At 39.6% G+C, this 27,021-nt stretch overlaps 1 protein-coding gene across 1 annotated transcript in view; it reads right to left on the bottom strand.

Moving 5' to 3' along the window:
- The window catches only part of LRP2 (LDL receptor related protein 2), a 177,825-nt gene that overhangs the window by 101,011 nt on the left and 49,793 nt on the right, over nt 1–27,021 (bottom strand). The window contains exons 6-16 of the mRNA XM_081577887.1: nt 26,768–26,878; nt 25,912–26,031; nt 24,656–24,808; nt 23,267–23,386; nt 18,396–18,524; nt 16,629–16,798; nt 15,401–15,624; nt 13,427–13,633; nt 11,400–11,602; nt 9,533–9,673; nt 7,966–8,169 (exon numbers count right to left, since the gene is read on the bottom strand). Of these exons, the coding sequence (XP_081434013.1) occupies nt 7,966–8,169; nt 9,533–9,673; nt 11,400–11,602; nt 13,427–13,633; nt 15,401–15,624; nt 16,629–16,798; nt 18,396–18,524; nt 23,267–23,386; nt 24,656–24,808; nt 25,912–26,031; nt 26,768–26,878 (1,782 nt within the window). The remainder of the gene's footprint in view (nt 1–7,965; nt 8,170–9,532; nt 9,674–11,399; nt 11,603–13,426; nt 13,634–15,400; nt 15,625–16,628; nt 16,799–18,395; nt 18,525–23,266; nt 23,387–24,655; nt 24,809–25,911; nt 26,032–26,767; nt 26,879–27,021) is intronic.

Below are 27,021 nucleotides of genomic sequence, written 5' to 3'. Positions count from 1 at the left end.
AGCCACCACTTCCCTGGTGGCTCAGACAGTAAAGCGTCTGCCTACAATGCGGGAGACCCGGATTCAATCCCAGGTCAGGAAGATCTCTTAGAGAAGGAAATGGCAGCCCACTTCAGTATTTTTGCCTGGAAAATCCCATGGATGGAGGAGCCTGGTAGGCTACAGTCCATGGGGTCACAAAGAGTAGGACACGACTGAGCAACTTTACTTCACTTCACTTCATGAGCCTGAAACGAGCCCAAGTACTTTACATGAATTCATCCATCCTCACAATAGCTCAAGAGCAGGAATTCCTATTATCTCTACTTTCCACATGGGGAAACTGAGTCATATAAAAGTGAAGCATCTTGAGAGAAATGTGGACACTGTCTTCAAGATATCTATAATGAAGTAGGAGAGGTGAGGGGAGGCAATTAGGGCAAGAGGGACAGCAACAGAAGACTATTGGCTGCTGTGATGGAGGTATGCACAGGATGGTATGGAAATTATGGCTGGAAGTACAGGAGGATGAGATAGTTAACCAGCATCACTGACATGAATATGAGCAAACTCCAGGAGATGGTGAAGGAAAGGGAAGCCTGGTGTGCTGCAATCTATTGGGTTGCAAAGAGTCAGACATGACTTAGCAACTGAACAATGACAATAGGTGTAGAGAGGTGTTTTGTTTTTATTTATTTACTTATCTTGGCCCCACCACACAGCATGCAGGATCTTAATTCCCTAACCATGGATTGAACCAATGCCCCATGAAGTGGAAGCAAAGTCTTAACCACTGGACCACCAGCGAAGTCCTATGGAGAGATTTTTCAAAGGAAGTGGTTAATGAGGGGCTGTAGAAAAGATGTGGAAGTGGGAAGGAGAGACAGAGGATTCCACATGTTCGGAAGCATGGCTAGAGGTTAACAAGTTAATGACAGAGGCTAAAAGAAAGGGAGAAGTTTGGGTAACCACCAGATTTGGGGAGGGTGGGGTGGCAGTAAGAGGTGACACCTTTCCCTTGGGGCAGGAGGTCTGGAGAAGAGGAAGAATGGTGAATATTTAGACACATTGGTTTTCAGCTGGTTTGTGGGATATCCAGGTGAAGTATCCAACAGGCAATTGGTGCAATGGATCTGAACACCAGAACGTGAGCTTGGTTTGAGACTTTTAGCACTTTCTGCAAGAAGCCTTCCCTGATCTTTCCCTTCATTCTCCAGGTTAGGAGGAAAAGCATTCAGAAAATGGCCTATCATAAGTTTCCCTACGCTAATTTATATTTACTACATTAGATGGTAACAAAAGACACGGAAGGTGCAGAATTATGTGGAAGAAAACGCACAATTAGAAGAGAGGACCCATGTTGAACACTAGAGATCACAATTGCATATAGGACAGATAAAGAAACAATGTTTAAGGAACACTAGAAAGAATGGTCAAGAAACAGAAGGAAATTCATGAGTGTGTTGTCAAGGGGGTAAAAACATTTAAGAAGATGTCTAAGGTGCCAAAGATAAGAACCGAAAGTTTATAACAAAGTGAATGGAGGTGACTGCAGGTGACTGGGATAAGAATGGTTTCAAGAGAGTGACATAGTGCAAAGAGGTGAGAAATGTAGATATGGAAGTAGGGCTTAAAAAATGTACACCAAACTTTCAAAGTGCTTGTCCACAAACTTGAGGACAGAAGACTGTAATCAAAGAGGAACATGGAGGAGAGGGTGGGTTGAAGGATTTTTAGGATGAGAGAGCCTTCAGCATATCTGATGAGGATGAGTCAACAGAACAAAAACAGCTGGAGAAGAGAAAGGATCACTGATGGAGCAAGTTCCCTGAGGGTCAGCCCATATGACTTCAATGTGACTTCAAACAGTTTTTGCACATAAACTCATTGAACTTCACCTTCTCACTCGGAAAAACAGAGCAAATGTAATACCTCCCTAACCAAGGTGCAAAGAGTTTAACCACTATTTTAAAAGGCAATTTTCTCAGCATGTGGACTCGAAATTTATTTTAAAAAAAAAGAAGAAAGAAAACCATGATGAGAACTGCAGTTGCCAAAGCTAAAGGAAGCTGACCTGTGGAGGCACCTACGGGAGACAGCCTGTGTGTAGTAGCTCTGCAGATGTAATTCTAGTCCTCAGAAAAAAAGGTCGTCTGGTTCAAAATAACAGATTAACCACATGTTTATCTCCTCTTCCTTCCAGTAGAAGAACAGATGAAAAGAAAGAAACTGGAGAAGGGGTAACTAACTAAATAAAAGTTGAGATATGCCAGCAGAGGAGAGCACCAACACCCACACATGTAGAAGACTCAGCTTATCCGCACGCAGAGGCACCAGATTCTGAAAAAGGCAGGGGTGAGTAACTAACCTGGTATAGAGGCTTCCCTGGTGGTCCAGTGGTTAAGAATCTGCCTTGCGATGCAAGGGACACTGGTTTGATCCCTGGTCAGGGAAGATCCCACAAGCCATGGAGCAACTAAGCCCGTGTGCCACAACTACTGAGCCAACACTCTGGAGCCCACGAGCCGCACCTACTGAAGCCTGCACACCTAGAGCCTGTGTGCTGGAACAAGAGAAGCTACCGCAATGAGAAGCCCGCACATCACAAGGAAGAGTAGCCCTTGCTCACTTCAACAAGAGAAAGCCCACATGCAACAATGAAGACTCACCACAGCCAATAAATAAATCAAAAAAGTGGCATGGAGAACAGCTGAACCCAAGACCCAGAGCATCTATGACACTCCTCTCCTCTGCCTCCTCTAACGGACCTGAGAAGTTTTTTCCTCGGGGGGAACTCAAGCAGAGAGGCTGCAGGCTGAGGACATGTGGCACAACAGAGGACTAAGATCTGCACGGAACTGAACACAGGAGGATTATGCCTGTGAACACTGAACTGAAGGGGCCTCGGCCCCCTCTCATCTGCACTACTCCCAGAACACAGGTACTAGTTTCCCCCTCTTACTCCTCACCCAACAGGGAGAATGGGAGCATCTACTAAGAAGAAATTGACTATCTCCAGAAAGGATTTGCTGATACTGATATTTGGAAACTTCTCAATAAAAAGGCTGCTTGATCACCAACTGATGAGGCCCATTCATACCTATAGCTTTCTGGTCAGCACTTTATAGCTTTGCTCTTACTATCAAACAAGGCTCAAAGCAATTAAAGTTTCCTTCATAAAAAGGACATCTGAAAACAACTCCAAAAGAAAAAGCAACCCAAAGGAAATAGAAAGAGAAAAATTAATCATTTAATGTAATTAATATCTTCATAGACTAAGAAAAGATTAAATTTATTTTTCAATTAATGAATTACTTTATTTGCAGTGGGTATTAGTTGAGGAATGTGGGGTCTGGTTCCTTGACCAGGGATCACATCTCAGCCCCCTGCTTTGGGAGCATGGAGTCCTAGCCACTGAACCACCGGGGAAGTCCCAGGCTATATTTTTAAAAAGAGATAATCAGAGAGCAAGAAGGAGCTCTTCAACATTGAAAATTAAATATCTGATAGACTAAAATTAAAATGCCGAAAAAAATCTCACAGAAAGTAGAACGAAATGATAGACATGAAAACTAGGAAAGGAAAGATAAGAAGAAAACAGATGATTAATCTAACATGCTTGAATGTTAGGGGCAAGAAAACTCCCAGAATAGGAGAGAAATGTCAAGATGAAAAGGATCACAAAAAGATTCTAAAAATTTCCAAAAAGAGACAAAAAGAATCTCCCCCCAGAAAGGTCATATACACTGCAATGCTGCTGCAGATGGCATAGGACTTCCGACATGGGCTACTAGAAGAGAATGCAGCAATGACTTCAAATCTCTGAGGTAAAACTATTTTCACTCTCAGTTCAGTCGCTCAGTCATGTCCGACTCTTTGCGACCCCATGAATTGCAGCACGCCAGGCCTCCCTGTCCATCACCAACTCCCGGAGTTTACCCAAACCCATGTCCATCGAGTCGGTGATGCCATCCAACCATCTCATCCTCTGTCATCCCCTTCCCCTCTGGCCCCCAATCCTTCCCAGAATTAAGGTCTTTTCCAATGAGTCAACTCTATGCAAGAGGTGGCCGAAGTATTGGAGTTTCAGCTTCAACATCAGTCCTTCCAATGAACACCCAGGACTGATCTCCTTTAGGATGGACTGGTTGGACCTTCTTGCAGTCCAAGGGACTTTCAAGAGTGTTCTCCAACACTGCAGTTCAAAAGCATCAAATCTTCAGCACTCAGCTTTCTTCACCGTCCAACTCTCACATCCATACATGACCACTGGAAAAACCATAGCCTTGACTAGACAGACCTTTGTTGGCAAAGTAATGTCTCTGCTTTTAAATATGCTAACTAGGTTGGTCATAACCTTCCTTCCAAGGAGTAAGCGTCTTTTAATGTCATGGCTGCAACCACCATCAGCAGTGATTTTGGAGTCCAAAAAAATAAAGTCTGACACTGTTTCCACTGTTTCCCCATCTATTTCCCATGAAGTGATGGGACCAGATGCCATGATCTTAGTTTTCTGAATGTTGAGCTGTAAGAAAACTTTTTCACTCTCCTCTTTCACTTTCATCAGGAGGCTCTTTAGTTCTTTTTCGCTTTCTGCCATTAGGGTGGTGTCATCTGCATATCTGAGGTTATTGATATTTCTCCTGGCAATCTTGATTTCAGCTTGTCGTTCTTCCAGCCCAGCATTTCTCATGATGTACTCTGAATATAAGTTAAATAAGCAGGGTGACAATATACATCCTTGACGTACTCCTCTTCCTATTTGGAATCAGTCTGTTGTTCCATGTCCAGTTCTAAGTGTTGCTTCCTGATCTGCAAACAGGTTTCTCAAGAGACAGGTCAGATGGTCTGGTATTCCCATCTCTTTCAGAATTTTCCACAGTTTATTGTGATCCACACAGTCAAAGGCTTTGGCATAGTCAATAAAGCAGAAATAGATGTTTTTCTGGAACTCTCTTGCTTTTTCAATGATCCAGCGGATGTTGGCAATTTGATCTCTGGTTCCTCTGCCTTTTCTAAAACCAGCTTGAACATCTGGAAGTTCATGGTTCACGTATTGCCGAAGCCTGGCTTGGAGAATTTTGAGCATTACTTTACTAGCGTGTGAGATGAGTGCAATTGTGCGTCGTTTGAGCATTCTTTGGCATTGCCTTTCTTTGGGATTGGAATGAAAACTGACCTTTTCCAGTCCTGCAGCCACTGCTGAGTTTTCCAGATTTGCTGGCATATTGAGTGCAGCACTTCCACAGCATCATCTTTGAGGATTTGAAATAGCTCAACTGGAATTCCATTACCTTCACTAGATACCCCTTGTCCAAGGTAAGGAGCCAGCAGCTGCACTTTGCTGGAGCAGCCGTGAAGAGATACCCCACATCCAAGGTAAGAGAAACCCAAGTAAGATGGTAAGTGTTGCGAGAGGGCATCAGAGGGCAGACACACTGAAACTATAATCACAGAAAACTAGCCAATCTGATCACACAGACCACAGCCTTGCCTATCTCAATGAAACTAAGCCATGCCGTGTGGGGCCACCCAAGACGGATGGGTCATGGTGGAGAGGTCTGACAGAATGTGGTCCACTGGAGAAGGGCATGGCAAACCACTTCAGTATTCTTGCCTTGAAAACCCCATGAACAGTATGAAAAGGCAAAAAGATAGGACACTGAAAGATGAACTCCCCAGGTCGGTAGGTGCCCAATATGCTACTGGAGATCAGTGGAGAAGTAACTCCAGAAAGAATGATGGGATGGAGCCAAAGCAAAAACAATACCCAGCTGTGGATGTGACTGGTGATAGAAGCAAAGTCCGATGCTGTAAAGAGCAATATTGCATAGGAACCTAGAAGGTTAGATCCATGAATCAAAGCAAATTGGAAGTGGTCAAACAGGAGATGGCAAAGAAGAATAACCCTGATTCCATATTGCATCTATTCCACATTGCATCTATAGCTCTAACCTTTGTTCTGTGTTGCCTGTGCTTAGTCATGCAGGCTTGGCACCTTTGGTAAAGGAATGTTGCCTATGGGATAAAATACACAGGATAGCCCATTCTCAAGGCTATGACATTTAAAGGTATAAATTTTCCCTTCATATAGAGATAGAAACCTGGAGTAGGAAATGGCAACCCACTCCACTATTCTTGCCTGGAGAATTCCTTGGACAGAGGAGCCTGGGTGGCTACAGTTCATGGGGTCACAAAGAGTTGGACACGACTGAGCGACTGAACACACACACACACAGATAAAAGGCTTCTCAGGGGGGCCTTGTGGTGAAGAATCTGCCTGTGATGCAGGAGACGTGGGTTTGATCCCTGGGTCAGGAAGATACCTGGAGAAGGGAATGGCAACCCACTCCAGTATTCTTGCCTGGAGAATTCCTTGGACAGAGGAGTCTGGTGGGCTATAGTCCATGGGGTCTCAAAGAGTCAGACATGACTGAGCGACTAATACTTTCCACTTTCTTTCTATAGAGATAAAAAGTTGCAGAACAGAGAATAGCTTTTGCTTTGTTAGTAGTTTATAGGAACGCGGTAACCAGATTACATGGATAGCTCCAAGGACAAAGGATTCACCAGCTAAATCCTCTCTGCTTTTAGTATAAAAGAGGCCTGAATTCTAACTTGGGTAAGACAGTTTTTTGGGATACTAGTCCACCATCTTCTTGGTCTGCTGGCTTTCCAAATAAAGTTGCTATTCCTGGCTGGAACACCTCATCTCTAGGTTTACTAGCCTGTCATGCAGTGAGTTGTATGAGCTTGGACTCAGTAACAGTATAAGCATTAGCAAGTATTAGTAACTTAGTAATTACTAATATTTACTAATTATTGTATTAGTAAGTATTAGTAACAGTATAAGTATTAGTAAGTGTAAGTATTTAGAAATATGGGGACCAAAGAATGGTAAGGAATTACCTCTAGTGAGCAAGTCTGAGTTGGGGCAGGGTGGAGCAGAGTAATAGTTTTTCACTGATAACAGCTACAATAGTAGCTTTTGTTGTTCTTCGGTTGCTAAGTCATGTCCATGTCCAACTCTTTGTGACTCCATGAATAGCAGCACACCAGGCTTCCCTGGCCTTCACTATTTCCCAGAGTTTGCTCAAACTCATGACAATTGAGTCAGTGATGCCATCCAACCATCTAGCTAACGTTTACTGAAAATATTTACTATTTTCCAGGCATTATTCTGGGTGTTTTAAATGCATTAACCTAAAATCCTATCAAAAACATTATGAGTTATGTAGTGCCTTTATTATTATTTCTATTTCACAGTAATATTCCCAAGATTATACAACTAAGAAATGTGAGAAGTCAGGATTCAAACCTAAGCAGTGAGCCCCTGAGATGGCCCTCTTAGTTGCTATGTTATTTTGGCTACTCTTTTTTTTTTTTCCAGACTTCAGTTTTCGACCCATTAGTGGATGGTAAAATCAAAGTATTGGATCATGATAGTACCCAACTGATAAGGTGTGACTGACTATAATTTATCTTTCTGTGAGGATTATGAAGATTTTAACAGAATTCCAATCAACTAGAAACTCACAGTAAATCTATATTTACATACAATTCATATCTTTTAAAAATAAATATTCTTATTCCATTTAGGTAGTGTAGCAACCCTATACAGAGATCATTCCATTGGCTCAATCTGGCTGCTTGAATAAAGGGAACAGCCTCTAGTCAATTAACCCATTAACAGCTTTCATACATTTAACCTTCCTTTTATGAAGTGTCGATATGGTAATATTTGTAGCAGTCCAATTACATCAATAATCTTTTTAAAATGCAGTGTCATTTGTAACTTATTTTGAAAATAAAGGAAGTGTTTGCTTAGACCTAATTTATAGATTTCCCTATTTAAAAATATTTAGCAAACTTAGTAAAAGATGCTGCTTAAGAAGTGAATGCAGAAGTTTTAGAGGGCAAATGATAAGTATTATTATTGAAAACAGACAAAACAAGAAAGAAAAAAAACTTTAAAACCATTCTCACCTGTACCATCGAGCTTTTGTCTATAAATAATGTTTTTCTTTGTATCTGAAAAAAATATAGCCTTCTCGCGGGCATCAAAATCAATCCCAACGAAGACGGAAGAAGATCCTGTCACTGGAAGGATGACATCCGTCTGGTGAGAGAGGGTGAGCGGGATGCCACGAACAGCCAGATTAGATGAGAAGAGCAGAAACCGCTCAGCAGCTGTAGAAACAAGGACACATGCAGTCAACCACAGCATGGTTCTTGCCTTCTCCCAGCTCCAGAGAAATTACTTTTACACCCATAAATCACATTTGATAATTCTGAAATAAATACAAAAAATATGCAAAAAAACATAGTTGGAAATAATGGAAAGAAGGAAAATACTATAAAGGCAGTAAGTATTACAATCTTACTTCTCCCTGAGAAATTTATCCTTAGGATTTACTTATATAACACATGGTGTCCATATGCTGAATTTCCAAATTGGTATTAACTAAATAATGATTCCATCAAAATTCTCAAGTTACATTAACTTTTGTGTAGAGATCAATATCAAGAATCCTACTGTACTTTAGGAGATGCAAAGACCAGCAAAAAAGAAGATTAACAGCATCTAGGTATATTATTTAGAAAGAAACAAAGGAAGGAAAGCAGAAAGGGAGGAGAGGAATGAAGGAAATAGGAAAGAAGAAGTGATGTGTAAAATCAAAGAAGGAGACAGAGACAATGGGCCAGGAAATCAAAAAGGAGAACACGGTTTTTGCAATGAGGGTGATTTTTATCTGAATCTAGGATGACCTACAAAGTGAACAAATTTGTTCAAGTTAAAATAAGAGAATTTACATACTAATCCAGAAGTAACAGCAGGGAGTAAGAATGTGTCAAAAGCATTAAAAAGGAGAGTTGTCAAAGGGACAATAAATGAGAGAAACAAATATTGTAGGAGCGCATTTTATCACCAGATGAAGACGAGGTAGCATTATTTTAATGTGAGTAGATGTGTAGGTGATCAAAGAGGAAGACTACGCATTTCAGGCACGAATGAACACCAGAGCATAGAAGCAGATAAAGAGAGAAAATCTGAACTAAGGAGTAAACACCAGATGAAGAAATGAGCTACCCCAACACTTAGGAGTTTAGTTTGGAATATAGCAGTAAAGCCAGGTGGGATCAAGATGTGATTACCTGACTGGCAAAGTGGTGAGCTAAGAGAAGTCAATAAAAGTGATGGCAAGTGCTTCCCACTAGGGTTAAGACTAACATCTAAAGGTATACATGTGGTAGAGTAAAGAGCTCAAAATGAAATCCTATGAATTTCAAGAACATAGTTTAAAGAAAGAAAAAGTGATTTCAGGAATGAGAGTCACCCAAGGAAACCCTGAATGTGCCCCAAATGATGGAAATTTACATCTTCAAACACATTCTTTGTACAAAAGGAATGGTGTCTACAAAGAAAGATGCCCGTGGGCTACCAAAAGCTTATTCGCTGTGAAGAAGTGCTACAGGGAGTGGCCCAGTCCCAAAGCAGTGCATGCACAGCCCTGTGCTGACTGTCAGAAAGATAGTCCAAAAGTGATCTTACCAACACAGTGATAGTCATCCCAATCCGGAATGTAGCCAACCCTACACTTGCACCGGTAACCCAAACCACCATTGAATGTTCTGTGGCTGAGGACACAGATGTGCTGACAGCCCCCATTTTCATGTGCACATGGATTGTTTGCTGGAAGGAAAAATGCACATTGTTAAATCTCAATTAGAAATGCTTATTTATCCAAGACATGCGAAGCCATTTTGCGACCTATGGGTGAAATGGGTTTGAAACTCCTTGGAGACATCACTACTGGTTATTACTGTATACACCCATTTAACTACTCCCAATCCCATTGCTGCTCTTGAATCTACTCTTAAACTGATAGTAACAACAACAACAAAAAAATCCTACAATTGAGTAGCCTTGAGGGTTCTTATCCTCCCAGTAACTGTATCACTCTGTCTGCTAGCATCAGTGATTAAAATGTGACTTCCCCCAAATAACCTCCCTGGATACTTACTTTGTAAGACAATTTACCACCAAAGATTCTAAGAGGTAAACATTATTATCCCAATTTTACAGAAAAGGAAACCAAAGTTCCAAAAGGTTTGACAACTTGCTGAAGATTATTTAGTTGTTAAACAACTAAACTAATATTCAAATCCAGATCTAATCCAAAACCCTACATGTCTGAAACACAAACCAGTTTATACATCCAAAAACAATTCTCAAGGCAATGACTTCAGAAAGTTCACTGTATGCAAGGCTGTCACAGTTAAAAATTTCTGCTTTTGAAATTCTTTTCTTATCCTTTAACTTACTTTTTAAAATAGTCTCTTTACATTCTCAAGTAGATTAATTTTGAGAAACACAGGCAGGTATCAATCTGAGGCAAATAATATAATTCAGATGATGAAACTGGGTTATACTTTAGGTCAAGGGCAGATGTGAGTTTAGTACCCCATGAATTGATCATTCCAAATGGATATTTTCTAATATAGTATATACTTTCATATACACATATATATAGAGAGAGTATATATTTTTCAATGAAGTGTTTGTTTATGTAGGAAGGGTAGTCATCTGAAACTATCAGTTCTAGAGGTTGGTTTGTTTGGGTTTTTTAAATCAGCCTAACTACTTCATAGTCTTTCTCCAAAAAGCCAGACCCATCACTTAGCATTAGAGATTTACAGTGAAATCTTTCTTTCTCTGAATTACTGCTCACTGATATTAAGCTTTCTTCCAATGCAGCCTAGTTTGTATTTCTTTTCTTTGATGCATAAGCAAATGCAGAAAAGAGATATGGACACAGTCCAGTCATGTCAGTTTAAAACCTTGAAACAAAACTTATTATAAAATAACATAAGACTTAACAGTGTCTGAATCAAAATATTTCATTTCTTTGATTAGTGACTATCCTGAGAGACACCAAACCCAATGCTAAACAGGTGTCACACAAGGAAGAAGAAGAAAAAAAAAAAAGCTCTGGCACTACCTAAATAAAATGACCACTTAGGCATGTCATTTTCTTCTTCTGGTTCTGGCTTCCTTGACTGTAATATTAGAAAGCTGAACTGGGAGATTTCTCCCAGTAGACAAAGGAAGGGTAATTTTAGTTTGATGTATTTGCTGCTCTTTCTCCAGCCTGTAGACAGGATCTGGTACATTGCATATGCCAATAAATATCTGTTAAACACATCTCTATGTTCTTTGTAGACTGGGCATTTTAATTCCGAAATACATCAACTTCTCTAAAATACCCATGACCTGCAAAGCTAATTTCAGCTAGTTTAACTCTCTAGATAATCCATCAAACATTTGAGAACACCACCCAAATCTCATGAGAACTTTGAGAAAACCTTTCTACCAAGGCCTGTACCAAGCAGGGTTTTTCCACTGTTGGGGGGCCTACCATAGGGCTGCCTGAGGGCATGGTAAACAGTCACTCCAAACGGCCTCAGGGAAGAGCGGTAGTACAATCTGGGGTTAGTCTCCTTGAATTTGTTTGCCTTCAGTACAGCCATCTTTGTCCAATCGGTGAAGAACAACTGTCCTTCAAATAAGCTTATTGAAAAGGGATGAGGAATGTTCGAGCCTCCATGAATTACTGTCATCCTGTTACAAAAGAGATACACCATACAGTTTTGATTGAAGGTGGAATTAGTTCACATAAGTGCTTAAAAGCTAAAAAAATTGCTAGCTACAACTATAGAATACATAGTCAAGATACATTTTAAGATGCAGGTGTGTTTCTGTCTGTACTTGCTAGAAGGACTTCCATGTTGCCTCTTAGAAAAGAGCCTTGGCACTTACAGACCAGTCCCCGCCCTAGCTAACTTTTTTGAGAAATTACTGCTTTCCCACCTGTTCTTCATTCTTTTAAGGTTGCCCCATATATAAAGGGCTAAGATGTGAAACATCCTTTTGAAATTCCTAGGGGAAAGAGTGTAACAACGGATGGGAAATCTGGTAGAAGATGCCTGCAACACTCACTCCACTCACAACACTGCACCACTGACCATTTCTCAGCCACTAGGGAACAAGACAGCAAGTTGGAAAATTCAACACATGGCAAACACAGACCTATTTCTGATGTCACTCTCAGTTCAGTTCAGTTCAGTTCAGCTCAGTCGCTCAGTCGTGTCCGACTCTTTGCGACCCCATGAACTGCAGCACGCCAGGCCTCTTTGTCCATCACCAACTCCCAGAGTCTACCCAAACCCATGTCCATCGAGTCGGTGATGCCATCCAACCATCTCATCCTCTGTCGTCCCCTTCTCCTCCTGCCCCCAATTCTACCCAGCATTAGGGTCTTTTCCAATGAGTCAACTCTAGAGAGCAGGAAAAGCAGGGCTACCACTGACATGCCCTTGCTTGATTAAACTGTCAGCTGATCACATGACAGTGGAGACAGAGTGCCCAGAACTGCTTAAATGGAAGACAGCAGAGGTAAGAAGTGCCAGACAAGGAGAAGAAATCAACATTGCTGCCACGACTACATCTACAGAAACAGTCATTCACTGAGGCCACATAAAGTGAGGTGGAGGATGGTTCATGAAAGAGAAAAATGTTAGGCAATTTCTCAATTGTATGATTTATACGATTAGTTTTGTCATTAAGTTAATTCATATTCTCACTTTGGGAACCAGTTTCAGTAATAAGAAGTCATAGCCTTAATACTCCATTTCTTCATTTAAACAAATAGAGATTGTGGCAAACTGTGATACCATCCTTACAAATAGAGATAAAGAAGAAACAAAAGTATCATGGTCTTTTTATTGAGAAAATAAGATCAAGTCATTTGGAAAAGTCAAATTGACATGAGCAATTTTTCTTGGTCAAAATTTAAAGGCTGTTTTAACCAGTTTTTGAAAACACCAAAAGAAGAGGATGTAAAATAGTTAACAATTAAATTAATCTATGGTCAACAATTCTAATCTGACTAAGAAGATGAAGGAAAAAAGTATGCCATAGTCTGCATTCAAATGTTGTTTAAATGCGTTTGAAGTATATCAGGTAAAAAGTCAGACTTTCTCTTTAAGGTTTGAAAAATATATAAGAGCAGTATAAAATCAGTTAATTCCCACCAGATAACGTTAAACCTATTTACTAGGGGGAAAATAGAAAACTAAACTATAAAATGATCTTTGGAAACAAACCGTAAGGGATCCAGAAAAATGAACTCAGGAGTTAATGAAAATAATGTGCTTCATCTGGGAGTGGGGGAGGGTTTGGAGAAGAGAAATCAAATTTGAGTGTTAACATGGAACAAGTTAAAACTCAGAGCAGGTCACATCATGCAAATGTCAACACAAAGATCATTCAAGTTATGTCAACCAACAAAGCAGTCTTTTAATTCTAGTTCTTCAGTATCCCTCTCCATAAATTTTACGTACTTCTCCCAAACTTATAAAGATGTATTAAAAAAAAAATTCTTACCTTTTAAGTCCATCGTAAGTTACAGTCTCAATGTAATCAAATCGGGAGTCAACCCAGTAAACACGCTTTGATACCAAATCCAGGGTTATCCCACCAGGCCATCCCAGCTTTGTGGTTACCAAGTCTTTACGGTTGGAGCCATCCATGTAAGCTCTTTCTATCCTCGGTACCCCAAAAATGTTCTGCCAATCTGAGAAAAATAAATAACTACGAAAGAAAAACAAAAGATGAGAGAATCAGCTATTTTACAAGTTTACTTAGTAAATATCTTTTGAGATTCTATGTTTGGATCAATGGAAATCTCTTCTAGCTAATAAGAGAACCATGGAGGTTTAAAACAATAGGGAAATTTTAAAGTATTAAAAATCAGAGACTGTGATGACCAATTGTTGGGGGGGGGGGTCGAAAACTCCAAATAGCAACTATGAAAATGCACAATTCGCAGGCAAAAAAAAAAAAGCTTATCTACCTTCTAACCTTCTTAATTTTTCTCCCCTGTTTACTGACTCCATCTTTCTCTTCTCTATTTACAGCCAGCAAAAATGCTACCAAGAAAAAAACATCTATCAAGCCCTTTCCCTCCTTAATTCCTCATTGTAAGGCACAGTCTAGACATCATACATGTCATTTTCAAGGAAGGACAGATCATGAAATAGAAATGAATAATCACCAGCACTTAAGCAGCCTCAAGTTCATCCAACATTTCTAAGACCCAACTGTGAAAATCTAGGCAAAAGCTAGTCTCTACATAACTGGTCTCAAATGTGAAGATCAGGAAAAATTTAATTTATACCTGGAGAAAACACTGACGTCTCAACACTTGTCTCTAACAGGAAATCATTAAAAGGGATAGGTCCAGTAGGGATAGAGTAGAGTATTCAGATTGTTAGCTTAGAAACTCCATTAGGGATTGTAGATAGAGAAAGAACTTGAGGGAGGCTTTGGGAGACCACAGTTAAGTTAATGAGCATTCAAGAAAGTAATGGAAAAATCATCAAACAATGTGGGTTTGCTTGACTTATAAAGCAGAGCTAGTGGCATTGTATCAAAGCCAGACTGGTGTGCTTAACAACAAAACCAAACTAACTTTCTAACCAACAAAACCATGAAACAGAAGCATGAGACATGCCCCAAAACAACAAACAATCATGGAAAATAAGGCCTACAACCTGCCCAGTGATGTCAACAAGTTAATGACACCTAGGGCATGTTCTTTGCATGCACAAAAATACTAATTTAGGGAAAGGTGATATTTCAAAGTGAAAGACACTCGTACTGAGATCTGAATTTTTCCATAGTGCCATGATGATCCTAGATGCACCTCAAAAACTCTCCCACCCAACAAATAGGAGGAATTAATGACCAAAGACTCATAGAATGAAAAAGAAGGTGGTCTTATCCACCTCCCCTCTCTTCCTTTGATTATAAAACTGTAACCCACTAAGTACTCGGGGCAGTGCAACACTAACATCCTATGCTAATAGATCACTTATCTATCACTTTGCCTCTTGCTAAATTCTTTCTGTACTGAGGCATAAAGAACTGGGGCTCTTCAGAGCCCTCCAAAATACCACCTAGTGGTTTTAGATCTATCATCTGCTTAAAACAACTTCACAACTTAAGAGTGATCACATTAATAATGGTTTAGTTGTGACAATACTATTAGAGTGAGTCCGAAAAAAGAATTCAATCTCTCAGCCAGGAAAACATGGCAAACACTAAGCATAAAATTCATACCCCAATAACATTACATATTTTTAGGACATTAGTAGGTATACTTGGACTGCACATCCTCAAATTGGATTATATTTAGCTAACCCCTTTAAACCTGCTATGAAAAGATATATGAAATAAACAAGGATTCTACAGTACAGAGCATAAAGAATCTTCAACTATGCCAATGGATGTTTTATCTAAAGGGGAAGAAATGAAACTCAAAAAATGCTGGAATCAGTATGTTTGCAAATAACTTACCCAACAGTTGGGTCCACAGCAATTCCTCTAGGATGTCCCAAATGTTCACTTATAAGGGTAATCCGATGGCTTCCATCCAAATTTACCACATCTATGCAGTTGACTCTGGTCTCCACAATATAAAGTTTATTATTTACCCAATCTACAGCCAGATTCTCTGGGTCTTCGATAGAAACACCGAGAACTTCTCTGATACGTGAACCAGAGATGTCAACTGAAAAAACCTGAAAGAAAAACCAAAATTATTAAACCTCTTAAGCATAACTAGTTGGGAGAGTTTTCCAGGGACTTATCTTTGGTGTAGAAATCAGTCATTTGAACTAAAAAAAAAAATTCACTAGAGATTTTTTATTTTACATTACGGGTTACTGGGAAGTGGTGGGGTATTTCTTTAAAAGCGTGTGAGGCATATATAAAAAGTTGAGTTTTTTTTTAAAAAAAAAAAAAGCCTGCATCTCTAATTCTTAGGTAGTTAGTGAAAGTTAAATTCAATGTGGATTTTTGGTGGCAGAGGTGGAAGTGGTTTGTTTTGATTTCTAGCTGTTATTAACTCAGACCTACTAGTAATCCAAAGTCTCAATTTTTGGAAAATGTATGGAATTTATCTGTTAATTGAACTAAAATTTTATTAATGGTACAAGGAAATGCAAGAAGAAGAAATAAAATATCATAACTCTTTAAGAGCCTCTAAAATTTATGTTTTAAAAATCTCCATTGCATTATTCAAAGTTGAAATCAGATCCATCACATTTTCCAAATAAGAGCATAATGAAATTTTGGCTGTTAAACAAAATACTGTCAATATTTGTTACCCAATGCTCAATTACAGTTCCATTTAGAAGATGCAGGTAAAATCTGATTTTTATCATCCAGGAAAGCAGAATACTTTTTACATTTTAAATGATCAAGTTTCAAAAATTACTACCAAATATCTATCCAGTTTTGAAAGAATGTCTACTATTTCTTTTAATTAGGCTTTTGGACTCCATTTCGAATAAAATTAAAAGTTGTTCAAGGCTAATCCATATAATAGACTGCTTTGTTTAATAGGTCACATGTAATACTATAGCTGTAAAAGGTGCTGATTAACATAAAATAACTCAAGGGCCTTTTTTGTTAGAAAACAAAGGAACTTCCCTCCCTACTCCCCCCAAAATGAAAAACTATCAACACTTTGTGCTTAGAGTTCTATCAGGTCCCAAGCTATACTCCAGAAATTTCTATTTACCTTATTTTGCACAATGTCAGTCCAAAAGACTCTGCGTAGGCGATAGTGAAAATCCACACCCACAGCCAATCCACGATTTTGAGACTCTACCAGAATCTGAAAGTTGTTTCCATGAATGCTACCCTTTAGCAAATTCCGACCATTGGAGAAGATCACAAAGGCCTCACCAACTAAATGTAAAGAAGGAAGGCATTGTCAGTCCTTCAAGTGAACAGAGATGATGAAGCAACTTACAACTATGTTTTCTTACTTGGTTTTAAACCTTCAGAAAATGCATATCAGAATGTGTATGTAGAAATACATATCATTTTACCCATTTTACAGATGGGCAAATTAAAGCACAAAGAGGTTTAATGAAATGTCCAAAATCACAGTCAGTTAGGAACAGAGTCTGTCAAGAACTCAAGTGTCCTAAATGCTGGTTCGATGACACTGAGGTATCAGAGAATCTTTGATGATATGGGCACCTTTCCCCAGGTGCAACTTTAGATTGTGTAAAACACAAAACACATTTTAAAGATTAATGGGAAACCACCCAATGTGAAAAACATGCCAATGGTGGATCCAAACCTGCTACACCCATATACTTACAAGAATGCAAAATGAATACAATTATTCATTGAAGTCTGGTTTGCTATATCAAAGGATAAGAAATAATATAAAAGTCCATCACTAAAGGACTAGTTAGATAAATTATATACATCCAAAAAACCAGATTCTGCCACTATTAAAAAACACTGTAGACCTGAAACACTGGAAACCAACTATACTTCAAATAAAAATAAAACAAAATTAAAATAGAGTTCTCTATGTTGATATGGTAAGCCTTTAAAAATATAATATGCAACATTAGCAAAATGAAGAACTGTATGTATAGTTTACTACCATATATGTAAAAATAGGGTTAAATGTCTATATTTGCATATTCTTATTTATGCATTTAATAATCTCAAGAATTAAAATAAACAGTGATTATCCATAGGAGAGGAGCAGTGGGAAACTGAGCAGAGTGGAATGGGTATAGGGGGTGGGGAGAGGTGGTCATATAACTTCTCAATAATGTGAAATTTTTGAAAATATGAGTATGTACCTGTTCAAAAATAAATGTTAAAAATCAGTTGTAACTAAAGTTAGTCCACAGCATATCAGGTATTTTCTACACAAAAACAACTAGAAAAGAGTCCACTCATAGATGGGCAAATCAGTTTCAGAAAGACACTAAAGGCAGTTTAAACAGGTATGGGAAAAAAATAACAATAATTGGGAAAAGAGAGTGAAGTCAAGATCTTATTACCCAGAAAGCCACAGTGACAAAAATTTTCATGACTTTACTATACCACAGTATTCTTATAATGAGGGCATTTTCACAAGCTGTAATCCAAATTTAGCAGGTCCATTTTGAACCACCTCTAAAAAAATTTTGCATAAACAGTGCCTATTGATATTTGTCACCTTGTGGTAGGTACATTAATTAAAAATAGGTTGAATGTACTCATAAAATTTATGTGGTAGATGATACACTATTTCAGGCCCAAAGTGAACAAGCAATCAATAAAATTTAAAAAACCCAACAACTATTAATCCACAAGTTGGTCCCTAACAGCATGGAATTAATGTTGACTCATTCGTCCAACAGCAGGGGCCACATCTGATTTGTAGTAATCAAACCCGCCATCTGCCTTAATGCTGACATTTCTATTGACTTCTGATACGCAAAGAGGATAGAAGTTTACTGTTCAGAAACATGAGTGTCTTTAATTTACTCACAAGAAGAATTAGCTCTGCAGTGCTGCTGGTGCTCCAAGATATACCCCTCTACACAGTGACACCGGTGATGGCCAATTCGGTCTTCACATATCTGGTCACAAACTCCCCATATCTGGCAATCATCAAAATCTGCCACATAGGAAATAACCAATTATAATAATGTTTAACAACATGTCTTGAGCACTTTCTGAAAAAAATGTTGTACAAGCTATACAGGAATCTGGTGATGCAACTGCCTAAGAAAGTAACCCCTGGGGAGGTGGGGCATAGGCATTGTCATACTAAGGAAAAACCAAGGTTCTTTAAAATCTACATAAGGATAACATTGCAGGTGATGCACAACACGGCTTGGACTCATTGCCTTTGCATTTCATTTATTAATGATGGTTTACAAAATACCTGAATTTTGGTATAAATGCATCCTTTTAAAATCATGCTTTCCAATGTGGTAGACACTAGCTTTCTGCAGCTTCTCAAAGTTATATTTAGATTAACTAAAATGAAATAAACTTAATAATGCAATTTCTCAGTCACACTTGCCACATTTCAAATGCTGACAGCCACTTGTGATTAGTGGTTACCATACTGGAGGACACAGACATCTCCATCATTGCATAAAGAACTGCCTTATATCCAATTGCTCAATGAGACACAAATAAAGTATGCAATAAAGAATCTGGAAAAGTTTATCCTTTTCTCTGATGTCAAAAGTCATCACCAAAATTAAAATCATTTTTAAGTCATGAAAAATACATTCTCTTCTGCTAACTCATTAGCATTATTCATTCATTTAATATGTACTTGTTGAAAATCCATTACACAATAGAGCTCTGTTCAATGGCCAAGTAGTCCCATTTCTATCACATAGTAAAAAGACTTTCAATATAATTGACACATAAACAATACAACATGGGGGGAGGGAAGAAAAACACACATGTCTTTCTTTAAGATTATAAAGCTTAAAGGGCACAAAAATTGTCCCATCCTTGGTTAACTGGTACCAAATATTTCATTTGACCCTCGAAGTTCACATCCACTCTTCACCCTCTTTTCGCCCTGCACTCTTTCTTTGAAGAATGACGTCCACAGCCTAAATCAACAGGCTCCTATCCCCTAGGGCTTCAGAAAATTCTCAAGTAAATCATAATTCCTGAGACTCACAGGTCTAGGGTTCTCTAGAATTTCTAGGATCTGATAACATTTGCAAAGCTGTGAGTTGAATTCTACCACACCTGCTGCATGCCCCACCATCCTGTGACTCCCCAAGAAGAAAGACCAAGAAGGAATTTCCTGGTGGTCCAGTGGTTAAGAATCTGCCTTCTAATGCAAGGGACACAGGTTTGATCCCTGGTGGGAGAACTAAGATCCCACATGAACTAAGATCGCACAGCTACTGAGCCCTTGCACTCTGAGCCCAGGCTCTACAACTAGAGAAGCCCCTGAGTGGCATTAACTAGAGAGAAAGCCCACATGCCACAACGAAGACCCAGCACAGTCAAAATCTAAAAAATAAAAAATTTTAATTAAAAAAAAAGAAAGACCAATAAAGTCCTGGGATCAAGATAACAGTTCCCGTTTTCCCTCCAGATCAAGTATAACAACACAGACCAGCACATCTTTCATCCCCAGGACTGTGACAAAGAAAAAATTAACCCAATTTGGCCAAGGTAAAAGGACATGTGGGTATAGACAAAAAGCCAACATTTGATCTATTTCTTCTGTGCCCTCACTTCATTTCTGAGAGAACACCACATGAGGCTTTGCTTCAGTAGGAATGTACAGGACATTCGCCCTCCAACTCCCAGGGTATCGTGACCTCATTTTGAATGCAAGACACTATGACTATGTCTAAGGATCTGGAGTCACCCTGGAAACAGGAGTCCTCATGTCAAAAAGAGGGTGGAAAAGTCACAACTAGGAATTCTTGGGTGCAAATGCTCTTACTACCATCTGGGTTACAAGTACTTTACAGGTTTAAATGAGTAAATAAACACTGTCACTTTTAATGACTGAGTAAGATTCTGTTCATCACTACAAAGAAGAATGAAAGCTAATTAATATCCATTGTCAGCCAAAATGGAGAAGGCAATGGCACCCCACTCCAGTACTCTTGCCTGGAAAATCCCATGGACGGAGGAGCCTGGTAGGCTACAGTCCATGGGGTCGCTAAGGGTCGGACATGACTGAGCGACTTCATTTTCACTTTTCCCTTTCATGCACTGGAAAAGGAAATGGCAACCCACTCCAGTATTCTTGCCTGGAGAATCCTAGGGACGGCGGAGCCTGGTGAGCTGCCGTCTGTGGGGTCGCACAGAGTCGGACACGACTGAAGCGACTTAGCAGCAGCAGCAGCAGCAGCAGTCAGCCAAAAGAAAGACAAGAAAAATGAAAGGGAGACCTGAGGATTTTAAAGAGAGTAGAAAAGGTAATGGAAACTACAAAACACTAAAATGGTGCTTTAAAATCCTCCTTCCCAGCCCTAGTCACCTTGATTTACTTTCCTTTTTACTCTTTATCCCCTCTTACCAACAAATACTGCTTTGAGAGTAATTTAAAAAAAAATCCTGCTCGGACACCCTCTGAACCAGCTGGCTGTGTGCAATCCCACTATGCTGAATGACCTTCCTGCCCTAAGGCTGCACCACGATGTCATTCCCTCAACAAACAGCATGTCCTTGTCAATCAGAAACAATAGCCCAGTAAATTGCTCTGGTGGCTTGCCTCAGAGTCTCCACAGCTAGGTCAAGACTACCAGGAGCATAAGAATGGTAGAAGGAAAGATTTCGTGTCATGATTATTCCATTTTATTCTTAACAATCACTGAGGCATCCCCTGGGGAGCCATGGCTAAGCTGATAAATGTTGCATAGGTTTCCAACACCTGAAGCTTCTGTGGTAAGTCAGGCATGCAGAGGATTACGGGCATACAGAGAGTGTTTGTTCAACTGAAATGCCTGAAAGAGCAGACCTAAACAATTCTCTAAAAGCTTAGCTGAAATGAGTGTAACTGGTTTTATAATGTCATGTATTGAAACTAATGGGTTCTCTTTACCAAGAAAGCAAAATATAGTTTTCTTGAAAAGAAATGTGAAATAAATGTTAACCCAGCTTCAAAACTCAGAGGCAAAGGTGCATGCTTAAAGGACAAGAAAGGTCACAGAGAAAGTCTCTGCAGTTAGCAGAGGACCTCACATTCACAAAAACTCAAAATTGCAGACTTTTGAGCTTGTATGCAAAAGAGGTCATCTGTACTAAAGTCCTAGATACATCGTAAAGGGACTGAAAGATGTTTGTGGACCTTAGAATTAGTGCGCAAGTATCAGACTACTTCCAGTAGTAGTAGAACCAAATGTGTTCTATGAATTCTGAAATGATCATGTGTACAGCATAATACTGCAAAATTCTGTGTTACGTTCATTAATAGATTTAAATGTAAAACTCTTGTTATGAAAGTTTTTCATTTCTTAAGGGCTGCAAAAAATTGACAGAGAAGGCAATGGCACCCCACTCTAGTACTCTTGCCTGGAAAATCCCATGGATGGAGGAGCCTGGTAGGCTGCAGTCCATGGGGTCGCGAAGAGTTGGACACGACTGAGAGACTTCACTTTCAATTTTCATTTTCATGCATTGGAGAAGGAAATGGCAACCCACTCCAGTGTTCTTGCCTGGAGAATCCCATGGACGGCAGAGCCTGGTGGCGACTTAGCAGCAGCAGCAGCAGCAAAAAATTGAAGCAGCCTGGACCTCTCTCTGACCTACAACTCAAACCTCATCACAGGCTTAAGTATTAGAAAAGATGTTGGAAAACATCTTGGAAAATGTGGCTCTAGAATGGGGGGTTGGGGGGACGGAGAGACTAAAGAATTGGTTGCAAGGTATCGCAAGAATGAACTGCTGCTGCTGCTGCTGCTGCTAAGTTGCTTCTCTTAACGAGCAAATCCCCTCTTCCCTGAAAACATTTCATGGCCTATCGAGTTCCAGCTACAAGGCGGCCCAGCCCAAATTTCTCTTTAGGATTGAGAGGAAAAAGAGAGAAAAACAAATGTAACACTGAAAATGTGGTTTCCGGTATCTCTACTGGAATTCCTTTTCTAGTAAGAGAAAGGGGAAAGGCCTAGAGAACTAAGACTGGAAATCGGATTGGCAGCTGGGTGGCAGTAAAGGGGGAAGAGTAGCTTGACATTTGGCAGACGGCCCTAGCAGCCTTACAGTTACAGAAGAGAGCATAAGCAGGGTTTCAGAAACTCAGGAAACAGACTTTCTCCAGAGTTTGTAAACCAGAGTGTTTCTTTTGTGCTTGCTTATTTTATTTATTCATTTATTCATTTTTGCCCACAGCACACACCTTGTGGGATCTTAGTTCCCTGACCAGGGAACCCTGGCCTTTGGCAGTGAAAACTCCGAGTACTAAGCGCTATGTAAATAGCTGCCTGCACACAGAAAGTTCAAGTTTTGCTTTTTGGAACTTTCTGCCCCCCACTCCCCTTCTTTTTTTGATCCCCAGTTGACTGAATTGGAGATTGAAGAATTCACAGATAGGGAGGGCCGACTGTATTTAACAAGTATGGCTATATAATTCTGCTTCCAAATATATAAAACAGCAATATACAATATATCAAAAGAATAACCTCCATCATTAGGTACTGGACAGATACACACGTAGCTAGTTTACTCACTCATCATACAACCACTCTTTTGCCATGGGCACCTCACAAAAGCTTCTCAGAGTTAAAACTTCATATTGTCCAGGTTCTCAGTGAAGACTGTGTTGCTCTTTGTTAACAGATTCTCCTCTCCACAAATACAAACTCCTTGATGTTAAAGGGAGTGCCCCCACAGCCGTAAGTACTGTGATGAGAGACTGTCACTTACCGACGCAGTTATTGGTTCTATTTTTGTTGACAATAAAACCCAAGGGGCAGTAACACATCCCTCCACCTGGTGACTTGTGGCATTGGTACTCACATCCCAAGGACGGACACAGATTCACATCTAAACAGAGAAAAAGACTTTGTGAAATGAAAGGTGATCTCCGGACAAGGCTGATTTATAAGAAGTAAGAACTTTGCAAAGTAAAAGCTCAAGAAGTATGCAGTAACACAGAAAATCTGTCACCATTCAAGCCTGCAGTATGATGCAATAAAAACTCAGCACATATTTTTAAAAATTCATTATAACTAAGTGCAAGCACAAGGCATCAGAAGTGCTGTTCATGAAAAAATCTGGTCAAAAGTCTATCTTTGTGTCTAGAAAGATATCTATCTAGATATCTATTTCTTCTATCTAGAAAGAATAGAAGGATATTCCCAAGAATTCCCAAGCCACTGAACACTAAACACTAAACTTTTAAATTAAAAAGCTAATTATTCCAAGCTAGCTTCAACTAATTTTTGTTTTCTAACTTTTGCGCTAGGACTATTTAAAAGGGCTCCCAAATGAAATGGACGTGGGGAGCGGAGAAGTCATAGAAGCCTCTTTTTTTCATGGAAAAGAAATCACCAAAATTTTAGGGTTACAGTTCACAGTCACTGCTAGGCAACTACAAGATAATTCAGAGAGAAATCAAGACCATGAATTGCATTTTTCTACAGGACAGCCAGCTGTCCACAGAAGTCATGGCTTATAGTGAGGAAATATTCTACAGCTATGGAGTGGGTGTGGGGGGGTGGGTAACTTCAAGTATAGATCCCTGAAACCAGAAGTTTTTGAGTAAAGTCAGCAACATTTTTTCCACAGGTATAATCCAGGGAATAAAATCTCCAGAATACTTTTAGAGTCATCACAATTAGCATTAAAACCCATTCTTCCTGGTAAGGAGATGCAGGGGGACGGGGAGGAAGAGTCACAAATATTTATAAACTCCTCCCATCAAGAAATGGAGTCTATTTCTTCAGTCCATTAAACCTGGGGTTGGTGTGACTTCTTTTGGCCAATAGAACACTTAGCAAACATGACATAAGTACAGGCTTAGGAGAGCTTGTTCACTGGGGTTTGCCCTTTCCACGACCAGGCAAACATGCCTGGACTAGCCATGCTTTTGCTAGAGCATCCTGAGATGTGAGTGAGCTGGTTCAGGCCAAAAGAATAATGCACCCAACCCAAAGGACTGTAAGAAATAACAAATGTTTGTTGGTTAGAGCTACTAAGTCTTGGAATTGTTCATTCCGCAAACACCAACCGATACTCTCTGTATACGGCAATCTGTTATAGAAAAACAGACATCTTTACCTGAAAGATGTCCAGATAAATTTCCATACTCACCACACTGTTGTCCTGCAGTGATATTGCTTTCATCTTCTCCTCCTGGACAATCTAAAGTCCCATCACAAACTTTAGAAATTGGGATGCATTTTCCAGACTTTGGACAGGCCCATTCATTTGGGTAACATTCAAAGGTACGATTAATTTTGCTTTCTGTGGGAGAAAAAGAGAGTCACTATAGGCCATATGAGAGGCAAAGCCAGCCATTTTTCAATACATGGTTAAGAGGGGATAGAGGTCAGGTAAACAAGAAACCTACAAATGATCGATATTTCACAATAAACAAGTAGTTTCTAACACTACAACTGACCTTTTATTGAGATTCTAAATAATGGCAAATGTCATTATTTAGGTTCCAGTCTTTCTAGGGGAGGCAACTCCCAGCCAAATTATAAGAGTAAGAAGCAGAAATGGGCCTGAGTTATCAACAAACTAGATGAATAACCTGTAGGAGAACATTCAGTTATTAAATTATGAACAATAGAACTAGAGCTATCAAGGTAATGCCAGGATTCATGAGTCTGTGTGTGTGTGTATGTGTGATTTTTGGTTGGTTGTTTTGTCTTGTTTTTTTAGTGAGTTGTCAACAGTGTAAGAAAGATTATAATCCAGAAGTTGGAACACCACTTCTTAGAATACTGAAACATGAAACCAATGGATGCTCCCAACCAAAACAAGCAACATTATTAATATACCCGGGCTAGAATCATAAAGGTAACTTGCTTTATGTGTGGGTATTAGCAGTTTCCAAGCTGTTGGAGGTACTGCTGATAACTGCCCAGTGAAGGGGATGAATATCACTGACAACTTCCTTCTCACTTCTCCCGATAGTGGCCTCTCCTACATCTACCAATCTTCAGCTCAGTCGCTCTTCATGGTTGTAAGGTCTTAAGACAAATCACATTTTCCTCTATTTTCCCTCCTTCCCCAGCCTACTTCTTTTATATAGATAAATCTAATTAAGATAAAAGTCTTAAAAGGAAAACCTCAGATAGGGCTGTAAAGGGGGAGAGGCTGTCCTATCTATTTGTTAGGAAAGGATTATAATTTATGCTCTATTCGAATTCTGTGTCCTTTTAGAAGAAGCTAGGGGAACCACTCTTCCTCACCCAAAATTCCCTGTCAGTCCAGCCAATCTGGAAATTTACATGTCACACAGATAATTTCTAACAAGGAAAGTAGGAAAAGCAAGTCCTGGAAGACACTTGCTTGAAAATTGGAAAATACTTTCATTCAGAAGCTCTTCCCTTCCTTACCACATCCATCTTCATCAGCGTTATCTACACAGTCACCGTCTCCATCACAAACCCAACTCTGTGCAATGCAGATGCCATTAGGGCAAGTGAATTCGTTGCCTTTGCAGGTCTGATAAGAACCTGGAAGAAAATAAAATGACAGCTACACTCCAAAGATACAAACCTTTGGAAAGAAATCAAAGTGCTCACCCCACCACCTAACCTGAGCTCCAAGAAACTGAAATTTCTACGCCCATTTGGTCCCTTAACTATCTTGACAAAAATGAACAAAAAAAAAAAAAAAAAGAGAGAAAGAGAAGAAGAGAGAAGGGGGAGAAGAAAACAGTAGCTTTGGGTTCAGGACATGAAAATCAAGTGCATCAGGATGAAAAATAAGATAGCTATAAGTGGACACAGAGCAAAGAATACAGACTGACAAAGATGCTACAGAAATGCCAATGGCCAACATTCTCTCACTTGACCACAAGCACAGTAATTGCTCTCTAGAACTCAATGATTCTGAGTAACTCATTCCATGATATCACATTCCTCTCAATTTAGCACTGAAATAAGCCCAGGTGCCAGAAAGGAAATCCAGTAATACAATATACCCTGTATCTTTGTGGCCTAAGAAAAGAATGCAAACTGTCCATGAGCAACCCTTCAACTCTACACAGATCTTTGGAACGGAAAGAAGTCTAAGTTCAGCAACACTGCTGAGGCTCATGCCATGGGCCCTAAATGATATTCTGGCTTCCTCTGCCATCAGACACAGTGACTCTTATTTGAAAAGAATAATACGTCGGTAGGGGGGATAAATACAAAGACAAGAGTACTCCTAACAGCATGACCCAAAATGAGGAAGTCACCGTACTGCAAGAACGTTCATCACTGCCATCTTCACAGTCAATTTCATGGTCGCAGACGTAGGTTCTAGGAATGCACTGCCCACTGCCACACTGAAACTCAGTGCGCGCGCATCGGTGAGCTGGGACACAAGATTAAAAGGGGAAAGAAAAGAGAATTTCAATTTCACTGTAGCCACTTAATTTATAGGAAGAGTCCATCTCAAGTTTCAAAAGATTCTTACCACGCAGCAGTGTGCTGGTAAATGTTTAATAACCAGTTCTC

The sequence above is a fragment of the Giraffa tippelskirchi genome, chromosome 3 (assembly GCF_054371585.1).
Source record: "Giraffa tippelskirchi isolate mGirTip1 chromosome 3, T2T-mGirTip1v1.2.pri, whole genome shotgun sequence".
NCBI lineage: Eukaryota > Metazoa > Chordata > Mammalia > Artiodactyla > Giraffidae > Giraffa > Giraffa tippelskirchi.
This window is presented reverse-complemented; position numbering and strand designations above follow the sequence as displayed.